Below are 11,748 nucleotides of genomic sequence, written 5' to 3'. Positions count from 1 at the left end.
AGGCGCTACCAGGAGACAGGCCAGTACATCAGGAGACGTGGAGGAGGCCGTAGGAGGGCAACAACCCAGCAGCAGGACCGCTACCTCCGCCTTTGTGCAAGGAGGAACAGGAGGAGCACTGCCAGAGCCCTGCAAAATGACCTCCAGCAGGCCACAAATGTGCATGTGTCTGCTCAAACGGTCAGAAACAGACTCCATGAGGGTGATATGAGGGCCCGACGTCCACAGGTGGGGGTTGTGCTTACAGCCCAACACCGTGCAGGACGTTTGGCATTTGCCAGAGAACACCAAGATTGGCAAATTCGCCACTGGCGCCCTGTGCTCTTCACAGATGAAAGCAGGTTCACACTGAGCACGTGACAGATGTGACAGAGTCTGGAGACGCCGTGGAGAACGTTCTGCTGCCTGCAACATCCTCCAGCATGACCGGTTTGCCATTGGGTCAGTAATGGTGTGGGGTGGCATTTCTTTGGAGGGCCGCACAGCCCTCCATGTGCTCGCCAGAGGTAGCCTGACTGCCATTAGGTACCGAGATGAGATCCTCAGACCCCTTGTGAGACCATATGCTGGTGCGGTTGGCCCTGGGTTCCTCCTAATGCAAGACAATGCTAGACCTCATGTGGCTGGAGTGTGTCAGCAGTTCCTTCAAGACGAAGGCATTGATGCTATGGACTGGCCCGCCCGTTCCCCAGACCTGAATCCAATTGAGCACATCTGGGACATCATGTCTCGCTCTATCCACCAACGTCACATTGCACCACAGACTGTCCAGGAGTTGGCAGATGCTTTAGTCCATGTCTGGGAGGAGATCCCTCAGGAGACCATCCGCCACCTCATCAGGAGCATGCACAGGCGTTGTAGGGAGGTCATACAGGCACGTGGAGGCCACACACACTACTGAGCCTCATTTTGACTTGTTTTAAGGACATTACATTAAAGTTGGATCAGCCTGTAGTGTGTTTTTCCACTTTAATTTTGAGTGTGACTGCAAATCCAGACCTCCATGGGTTAAAAAATTTGATTTCCATTTTTTTTTTTTGTGTGATTTTGTTGTCAGCACTCTCAACTATGTAAAGAACAAAGTATTTCAGAAGAATATTTAATTAATTCAGATGTAGGATGTGTTATTTTTGTGTTCCCTTTATTTTTTTGAGCAGTGTATATTTTTTGCAGATCCATGTGTTCTGCAAATTATAGAACATGTCTTATTTTTGTCTCAATTGTGGTTGAGTTTAGCCCTTTTCTATTGATTGGAGTGAGAAAAATGCAGAATGTACACAGAAGATATCCATATTTTGTGAATCCGTTGTTTGCAGACCGAAGTAAGGACATAGTCATGTGCATGAAGTCTAAGTCTTTTCTAATCTATTTCTTTTTTATTATTCTTTGTGGTTTTTTTGTCCGTTTTAAAGGCATATGTTTAAAATGCATACAATAGCCTTTTACTCACATTACAGTTACTCAACTGTAGCACAGTTGCCCCATATAATAGTCCAGGGAACAGAAAAATGGCAACCCTAAAGGGCACCATTGGAACTGTTGCCACTTCCATTTTCCTTGTGCAGATGTCAATCAGAAGGACCCCTGCGCAGACTAGAAGATGTTAAAATCCAATACTCTGCCATACTGTATAATAAAAAAATGGTGAAAGCGAGCATTAAATAAGGCTGATGTGTCTTCTGTAAAACATGTACATCAGTATATTACATTGTTATGTATTGCTGTATGGCACTGTTAGATGGACACCATGATGCATCACATAGCTAATTAAAGAGGTTATCCAAGTGTCAGACAGACCTACCAGAATGCTCACTTGGTCCCCGTCGCTGGGTTCGGTGTCTAATGCTCACGGGTCGACTCTTCCTTGCCATGCTGAGATCAACATCTATCGACGTGGGGACATGTGAACGTTGCAGCCAATCACCGGTTGGTGCAGAGGAGAGCGACTAAACTGATAAGGAGCATGGAGTGTGTTAGTTATAAAGAAAGATTAAAAGAATTTAATTTATTTAGTCTTGAGAAGAGATGTCTAAGGGGGGACATGATTAACCTATACAAATATATAAATGTGCCATACAAAAAATACGGTGAAAAGCTGTTCCATGTAAAATGCGCTCAAAAGACAAGGGGTCTCTGCCTCCGACTGGAGAAGAAAAAGTTCAGTCTCCAGAAGCGTCAAAGCTTCTTTACTGTAAGAACTGTGAAGCTGTGGAATAGACTTCCTCAGGATGTGGTCACAGCAGGAACAGTGGACAGTTTTAAAAAGGGTTTAGATGAATTCTTAAAAGTAAAAAACATTAATGCTTATGAAAACGTGTAGAAATCTGAGTCTCAATTCCTTTTGGGATTCGCGTCACCACCTTTCCCTTGGTTGAACTTGATGGAGGTATGTCTTTTTCAACCGTATTAACTATGTAACTATGTAACACGCATCTCATCATTGACAGATGTTGATCTCTGTTGAGCGGCATGGAGAGGAAGAGCCATCCTAGGAGCATTAGACATTGAACGTGTTGGCAGGGACCAGCTAAGTATGATCTCCATCACAGGTCAGACACTCTGGGAGGTCTTGTAATAGAAAGACCAGCACTCCGTAATTTCAATGTTGAAAGAAAATCTCTTTATTCGTCACTCATATGTGACGCGCGTTTTTTGATGGTAGCTCCTGTTATTTGACAAAGACACAGACTGGTGTCGAAACGCGCGTCACATATGGGTGACGAATAAAGAGATTTTCTTTCAACATTGAAATTACGGAGTGCTGGTCTTTCTATTACAAGTACATGGGGATTCGACCTGCTGACCGTGCACCTGGACCTTGAAGGAAGCATAGTGCCGTCCATTTGTTCCTGATCAATACTCTGGGAGGTCTGTCTGACTCTTGGATAACCCCTTCAAGGAATTATAACCCATTTAAGGAATTTGTTATTTGTAAACTGTTTGAACACTGTACTTGGCACAAAGTAAAGTTATGGTGCAAAACACTATCTGGTCTTCATTGGGTCCCAGACAGCATGTAGTCATCTGCCCAGAAGTAAACAGTTACGGTGTTAACCGGAGCGGTGAGTATTGTATATTTTATTATTTTGAAGCAAAAAATTTTTTTTATTTGACAACCCCTTCAACCAGGTTATTAAATGATATACACCACACACCCAGTGACATGCAGTTACACTACAGGAAATAAACTTTGAGTAGTTTGAGACAGAGCAGAGTTTAATAGGATCACAGTGCAGAACAGACAGGGCAGGTCATGCTATACACTAGCAATGCACAGCAGGGAGGAGATGATGCATGCCAAACAGACGGTATCTAAAACACAGCTTAGGGGCCTGTGAGCGGTACACGGGCAAATCCTACAAAAACCAAGCAGCAAGTTCCAATGCTGAACCCTCTCAGCAGCTCTAGTGAGGACCTGGGTCATTTTCCCAAATATTACTCAAAAACACATTAAATATCAGCTGTATACATCAATATATCAGCAGACTGAATGACAGCAGTGGCACACAATATACTCAGTTACCATATGTTGGTGGTGGGGCCACCAGCTTGGATTTTTTTTATAATGACAATTGAGATGAAATGTGCTAGCACCCAAAAAAATCTCATTCTTAAATTGGTTATGACAGCACATTTCTGATAAACTAATCAGTAGCAAAAACTATAAAAAAAAAAAAGTGCAATGTTAATGACCTCCCTGATCATTGGCGCAGTCCGCAGTAGTGCTGGTCATGATTCTTAAGAGCGGTATTGCCATCTTCTACTGTTATAGCATCTCACTGTGATATGCCATAACATTGTGATTCATGGGGACTCCCTCTGATTGGAGAGGTAGCTTCTTTCCTGCACTGCAGCTCTGGTGTTCATCTGCAGTGCAAGAAAATCAAGCACAGCTCCAGATATTCCAGAACAATAGAAAAGCTGTCGCATTGCCTGCAAATGGTTAAAAATAAAGTGTCCCCCGCCGCTGCCATTCCAACAATGCCCATGTCCCCATTGCGCTCCACTTCCTGCTCCCATCTCAACACAGCAGGAAAGGGCTGGGAATGCTGCTTTACTGGCTGCAGCAACGACCCGCCTCAGCCAGTGATTGGTTGAGCGGCGTTCCCTGCCATTTCCTGCTGTGTCAGGATGTCAGCAGGAAGTGCAGCAGGGATGTGGGCACAACTGCAGCAGTGGGGATGAGGAAAGTGAGTGGAAGCTCATTTATTTATACCATTTGAAGCCCATTAGACAGAATTTTTTGTTGGGTGGAAATACCCCTTTAAGGGACAGTGTTACAGTTCCCTGCACAGAGGAAGGAACTGCGAAAGAGCTCTCTTCATTCTGAGGAGCCTAAGGGCCCAGTGATGGCATATCCTGGTAATGTACCATTACTTCTTGTGGTGGGAACGGTTCCACCTTACATTACCATTCGTTCAATTATCAGTCAATATAAAATCTAGCATCTTTGTAACATTTTTATGTTTTTTTACCATTTATTTTCAACTGGTCACAGATCTTATTATGCTGCAAATATTGTATAGACAAGAATTCATGGACATCTAAATAACCTGAAGCAGTAAACCTTTGTGACCCCAAGTACTAAATAAAGACACATAATAAGAATAAACAGACATTTTACCTAATTGCTGCTTACACCTTCGAGATTTTCTTTACACGGCAGCTGAGAATACAGATGTTTCAGGGGGAAAAAGAAAGCCCCTTTTTTGCTAATCCCAGAAAACCTCTTTAGAGAGCAGCTGTCAGTAGGATCAACTCTAATAAACCAAGCAGGACTGCCTGCTGGAGGTGATCCTGCTGATTAAAATGATATCTGGTATGTGAGAATTGGTTGCAGTGTTCTCGGAGTAATTGACTTTTATTATTTATGCAAATAAGGGATTCAGTGCACTAAGGGTGTCGCCAGCAATGGAAAGCGGAAGATTTAATGTGCACTGATTTAATAGGGTTGATCCAGCTTACAAATGCTCTTTAAGAATTTTAACGAATAAGACCTATACATTTCTCTCCGTTCTGTTATAGTTTTTGTACTAAATATACTAGTGTACACTGGATGCTTGTGACCTAGGTATTAATTTCAATTCCTGTTGATTTACAGGTAATGTATATGACCTGTATGTGTCCTGGATTTGTATCTGGTAAGTTAGGTTAGTAATTTTTATTTTTTTTTGTGTTTGTCCACTAGTTGACATTTGATAGAAACTTGTATAGATGCCCCAATTAAGAGCAGTTCATAGAACAAGTTCATATTTAGTAAAAAGAAAGCCAATAGTTTTGAGATCTCCTTAAAGGCTATGTACACCTTTAAAGCCAATTTTTGTTTGATTGCATTTCACTCATTTTGGGCTAAAAAATCATATTTTCAATTAGCCTTTATTAAAAATATTGAGCCATTCTTTCACAAAGGGTTAACTGTTTTTCTAACTGTGTGACTAGTACTTTCACTTTCACTTTGTGCTGGTCATCTAATAAGCCTTATCTCTAAATCACTAACAGGTCATAAACACATTCTTATGAGTAAGATAAGTATTAAGCTTTAGCGAGTGTTTATAATGTGTGAGAAGGAGCCCGTCTGAAACCCCAGGTGACGTAAAAGACAAAAAATCCTTTGGCTGCTACTCCAGCATCTAAGCTAAGAACACAAAAAAAGGATTCCATATTGTTAATAAAGACCAATTGAAAAAAAATATTATTTTTTGTTCAAAATAAGTATAATGCAATAATAAAAAAATAATTGTCCCGTACATAGCCTTTGGAGGGGCTATCCGGTTAAAAAAATAAAATAAAATACTGAGATCAATCTGTGTTAATAGAGGGAGATCTGATGTTCTTGACCCTTTATTTACTAGAGAGAAAGGAAAATTCCTATGAAAAGAATCTCTTTGGAGGACCTGGCAGAGCTCTGCACAACGAGCACTGATTTGAAACAGATCTGTGTGTAATGTTTTACTTCACCTGTGGTGGCGCTACAGGGCAATTGAACACTTGCTGTCCATCTTCCGAATAGATTGTAGCTGATCTCTGGTGGTCTCAGCAGTGTGGCACCCTGTCATCAGGTTACCATTAGGCGACCTTCCTAACAAAAGGGCATTGTCCAAAAAGGACAACAACTTCAAGCTCTTCATTTTGCATCACTGCATATTCCAGTGGGAACTTTCATATTTCATGATTCCCTACTATGTTTCATACTTTCCCTTTGCAGCACTCTGCCACTACCTTTTAAAGGGATATTCCACACCCCTGCGATCAGCTGTCTCAGAGTATCCACATAGCTCCGCCTCCGTCTACTGTGTAGTGGACAGAGCTGCATACTTTTAAGCAAACGGGAGCAGCACTGCAGTAAGCAGCTCTGTTCACTGTGTAGTGGACAGAGCTGTGTAGTTCTAGGGCTGATCGTCAGGGTGTTAGACACCCACTAATCAGATATTGATGACCTATCCTGAGGATAGGCCATCAATAACAAAATTCTGGAATACCTCTTTAAACAGCTGTTTTCATACGATCTTGTGGTAGTTCAGGATATAAACTGTAGAGAGGACAGAGGCTTCATCTGGTTTTGTCACTGAGTAATGGTTATACTGTATGTAACAGATGTGTCCATTTCCAGTGCATAAGCTTCTGGTAGACTGAACAACAACTCTCATCATTCTGGTTTAATAGGTGGTCTTTACCCATAACTGCTGTTATTCATTCTTTCCTCTTCAGAATGTTTTATTGCCACCTACAAAACTGAAAGGAGACTTTCAAAAGAGTTCTTGTGAAAGATGTTCATTTCTATGGCATATGTTGTCCATCAGATCATAGTGCAGAGCATGAGTTAAAATCCAAGTGTCACCCTATTTGTGTCCCAGACACTAAGGGGATCATTTATCAAACTGGTGTAAAGTACAACTGGTTTAGTTGCCCATAGCAACAAATTAGATTCCTCCTTTCATTTTCCACCGAAGCTGTCCAAAATGAAAGGTGGAATCTGATTGGTTGCTATGGGCAACTAAGCCTGTTCTACTTTACACCAGTTTGATAAATGACCCCCTAGGTCTATGCTGGAAGTTAAGAGCTGCATAAAAGCAGTAAACAACAGCATTCATCACTTTATAAATAATTTTGGAACCTATTTTGAAAAACAATCCAGAACCTTCTGGATACAAAGGGTCAGTGTCAAAGAAAAACTGAATTGAAGGTTATCTCCCTTTCAACAACCAGAAATTTCAGGATATAGTGCCATTAAGCCCAATCTTTCACTCACCCCAAAGTTATACTTAGAGGCCTCCTGGTTTTGACATACTTTTCTAAAGGATTTGTATAATGGACAACTGGTTTGGCTCCACAGTGCTATGAAACGTTTAAATCGTGGTCACCAGTGAACTTGATTCTGTAAGCAGTATCTCCTCAGTGAGAAGGAGGTACCGTAAAAATTCTTACCTTTGGAGAGCCACCCTTTTTTTTAGAGACTATTATCAACTGGTGACCACCATGTTTGGTTTTAGTCCGAGGACCTTTTAGAAAGTCTTCCTAGAATTCAGTTTCCTAGTTTGCTTGGGAGTGATAGAAGTAAGATTTTTGGAACTCAAACCAGAATTTTCTTAGAAGAGATAAAAACTCAAATCACATACCATAGTCCCCTCCACCTTTGCAAAAATCTGGATTTAATATACAGTACTGTGCAAATGTTTTCGTAATAGATGTGTAAATTGTTTATTTGTATCCATTACCAAAATGCTAAGTGAATGAACAAAATAAATCTAAATCAAATCAATATTTGGTGTGACCACCCTTCACCTGAAACCAATTCTTCTAGGTACAACTGCACACGGTTTTTGAAGGAACTCAGAAGGGAGGTTGTTCCAAACATCTTGGAGAACTAAGATCTTCTGTGGATGTAGGCTTGCTCAAATCATACTGTCTCTTCATGTAATCCCAGATAGACTTAATGACGCTAAGATCAGGGCTTTGTGGGAGTCATATCACTTCCAGGACTCCTTGTTCTTCTTTATGCTGAAGGCTTAACAACACTAAACAAAAATTATTGGTGATTTTTTTAATACACATGCGTATTGTATGCTGCAAGATCCTATGAGGAGTTATCCCAGTCCTCCGTATAAAAAGCAAAAGAAAAGGGGTAGCGGATCTGCGCAAATTAAACAAGTGGTAACGGTGAACAATAAAAAGTGCAGTCTCCCAGTGTATGCTCAACGCAACTAACAAAGTCTGCGTGCTGTCTCTTAGCCCACAGGCGTTCACACTTCTCTTGTTACGGCAATATACTTCAGTGCTGGATGCAGGTACCGCAATGCTCGTTTCTGCCCATTATTCCAGCGCTGCAGCCTTAAGAAAAAATGCATACATAGTGCTCACCACGTATAGATAAAAGTAATCGCACTTTATTGTACTTACAAAGTTGTTGTCTTAATCAAATCACATAAAATATCACTGTCCGACTTGGGTTTTGCTCCGCTTCGTCAGGGGTGTGCCGAGATTCACTTCTGGTACGGGTGCATTTGAACCTCCTCATTCGGGACGTCACGTCCGCAAAATAACATTGGTTGCATGTCTTAGGTCATTGTCCTATGTAAGTTTGGAGCTATTACGAAGCCTCTCTGATGGTATTGCATGTATTTCTCAGCATTGACAACACCTTTAATCCTGACCAAAATCCAAATCCCCAACCCCATTTGCTGAAATGCAGTTCCAAGCTTGCAAGGAACCCCCACCAGGCTTCACTGTTGCCTCATTATTATACTGTTCTCCAGCCCTTCAGGGAACAAAGTGCCTACTGTTACAGCCAAATATTTGATTCACCAGACTACAGCACCTGCTGCCATTTTTTGCATTCCTGTTCCTCAGTTTTCATACATAATTGAGTCACTTGGCCTTGTTTCCTCGTCGAAGGTATGGCTTTTTAGCTGAAATTCTTACATGAAGACCACTTCTGGCCAAACTTCTCCAAACAATGGATGTGTGTACCTGGGTCAAACAGGTTTCTGTTAGTTCTGATATGATGGCACTGCTGGACATCTTCCGAATTTGAAGGGAAGTAAGCATGATGTGTCTTTCATCGGCTGCACTGTTTTCCTGGCCGACCACTGCATCTACGGTCCTCAATGTTGTCTGTTTTTTTGTGCTTCTTTAAAACAGTTTGATACAGGCAGGCCCTTATTGAGTTTGTCTGTGATTACATGAAGAGACAGAAGGATTTGAATAAGCCTACATCCACAGAAGATCTGTGGTTAGTGCTCTAAAACTGTGTGCAAGTGTACCTAGAAGAACTGATACTCTTTTGACAGCAAAGGTATTGATTTCACACCAAATATTGATTTGATTTACATTTCTCTTTTTTTTCATTCTGTGCATTTTGTTATAATAATAACACTTCTAATAACACTTCTTATGCTGCTGATTTTTATTTCCACATCTGCCTAACACCTTTGCACAGTACACTATGTCTATAAATGAAATTTCCCAGGCATTATCAACACTGGGTATTATAGTAGTATCATCGAAACATCCTTAAAAAACAATGGGAACCCATCCAGATGAGAAATATCAGGGCAGGACAAACATGCCAGTGAAGACCTACTTTATACAGCATAAGGTGGTGCAATGTTAGAAGTACCTTTGGTTTTAAATAACTTATTTCCTCTTTTTTCTTGTAAGAAGTTAAATCTTGAAAGCACTGTTCTTAACACCAGGAAGTTTTCTAAAGACAGACAGAGGTGCGGATGTTTAGACCTGAACTCAACAATATCCATTTGTTTAACAGCTCTTTTCAGCAGAATCAGATTCTTTGATAAATTTCTGGTTGTAGAAAAAAAAGCTTCTCATTCTCAACTGAGTTTTTACCAACTGCTGATCTGTGGTAACACTACTTTACAAAACATGGGAAATGGGGTGAACATCTTATGATAATCAGCCATTTTGTAAATAGTTCAAAGAAGACTGTTGTAGACTTCTTAAGGTTGGGTGTTCTTGTGATGACGATATTGATAAGTCATGATTAAGAAAGCTGGTGAATACGGTATATTTTTCTCCATTTTTAACATAGAGGTCTGTTGATTCACGACAGTGATTGATGGCTTCGTTACACAAGATTATGAGCAGTCAGACTTAATCCATACTTGTCCTTTTTTTCTTCACTGAAGCCTGGGCCAGTATTGAGTCAGATCTGGGTCTCCTCCCGGTACTTGGACAGGAACAGAAACGCCTGGAGAGATCAGACCTGTATGAAGAAACAGAATTTACTGAAAATGATCATGCTGTTTATTATGGGGAACTGTGATGCAAACATCAGGTATATCCATGTGTCCCACTAGTGCATATGGAGATCATAGAGGGGGAGGGTGCTCTGCTCTGGACAGATGCAAAGAGCAGTTCCTGCTCTAGAAGATCCAGCACAACCACATGTTACACAGTCTCCGATTCATTTGAATCGACTCCATGTAATGCAACATTTCTCCATAATTGCAGGATGTTTGGGTATTTAGTGATGGTTCTTATAGGGATCCCCTGATTGCCAGTGTGTCCTCATTTAGAGAAGGGTGGTTCAGATCCACCAGCAGTAATATTTATTCTTTACCAGCTGCAGTGGAGCAGCCACACAATGCAGTGATATATAGGTAAGTAAAGAAGAATGAATAGACCCTCAGCAGATCCGCTGCACAAATTTCTGTGAACCATTCATCTGACTGGAGATTGCAGAAACCCATGTGCTTGCTGCCAATACAATCCTATTCAAATGAATGAAACTGATTTTCATTTGCAAAAATTTCTACAACAAATCTGCCACATGTGAATTTACCCTAAGAGTCTGAAAAAAAGAAACAGAGACAAAGTTAACAAAGTTCTATAGTAGCTATAATGGCTGCCACTTCACGTTATATATAAAAAAAAAAAAAAGAACAAACTATGTTAAAGAAACAGCAAAATAAGTTAAAATACTCAAAGGGAGATAATGACTCAAGGATTAAAATTTTATACCTTGGGGAAACTTCAAGCCCACTGGGCAGTTGTTAAAGGGGTTATGCCATTTGCCGTTTTTGTGCAGATCTGCATTTTGTGGAACGGAATGGCCGACCCCTAATAGAACAGTCCTATCCTTGTCCATAAAATGGGCAAGAATAGGACATGTTCTAATTTCTTGCTGGACTGCTGAATGGACATTCAACCAGCTCAGTGAGATGGACAAAAAATAAGGAAAATAAACAGCAGGTGGCGCTATACAGATACATTTTATTGAATAGCTCACTGGCTATACTAATTACGTGCAATTACAAAAGTATTCAGATCCAGGTGCTGGTTTGAAAAATGTAGAATATGATTAGTGACAGAACCCTTTAAAAGGGGTTTCTTACCCTTTAGAGGCCACAATGTTGGCCAATTAAAAATCAGTGGCCAACCATGGATACCCAATAACAGGCAATCCCCACTGTACTAGGCATAGTGCTACACTGGAAGAGTTTTCATATGGGCCAGCCTCAAGTCTCATACATTTTAGTCAAAGGTTCATCATTATTGCACTAGTGAGAGATATTTGTCCTCTTAACTGTTCTCATAAATACATATTTTAAGAAACACTTGCCTGTGGAGCCACTTGCACTGGACCCCAGATTCTGGTTATTCATGTGAGTCTGAAGTTGAGGAGCTGTATAGGCATCATAACTGCGGACACTCACTGAAGGACTTGGTGGTATCATGCAGGAATAGGAAGAGGTCTGACTGGCTACCGGCTGTGGAGAATTAAAAGAAAAT

At 40.9% G+C, this 11,748-nt stretch overlaps 1 protein-coding gene across 2 annotated transcripts in view; it reads right to left on the bottom strand.

Annotated features, from left to right (window-relative positions):
- Positions 1 to 7,927: 7,927 nt before the first annotated feature.
- The window catches only part of LOC121002582 (paired box protein Pax-6-like), a 61,316-nt gene continuing 57,495 nt past the window's right edge, over positions 7,928 to 11,748 (bottom strand). For both annotated transcript variants that reach the window (XM_040434030.1, XM_040434035.1), the window contains exons 7-8: positions 11,579 to 11,726; positions 7,928 to 10,219 (exon numbers count right to left, since the gene is read on the bottom strand). In XM_040434030.1, coding sequence (XP_040289964.1) covers positions 10,134 to 10,219; positions 11,579 to 11,726 — 234 coding nt within the window. In that variant the 3' untranslated portion in view covers positions 7,928 to 10,133. The remainder of the gene's footprint in view (positions 10,220 to 11,578; positions 11,727 to 11,748) is intronic.

Source organism: Bufo bufo, chromosome 1, assembly GCF_905171765.1.
Source record: "Bufo bufo chromosome 1, aBufBuf1.1, whole genome shotgun sequence".
Taxonomy (NCBI): domain Eukaryota; kingdom Metazoa; phylum Chordata; class Amphibia; order Anura; family Bufonidae; genus Bufo; species Bufo bufo.
This window is presented reverse-complemented; position numbering and strand designations above follow the sequence as displayed.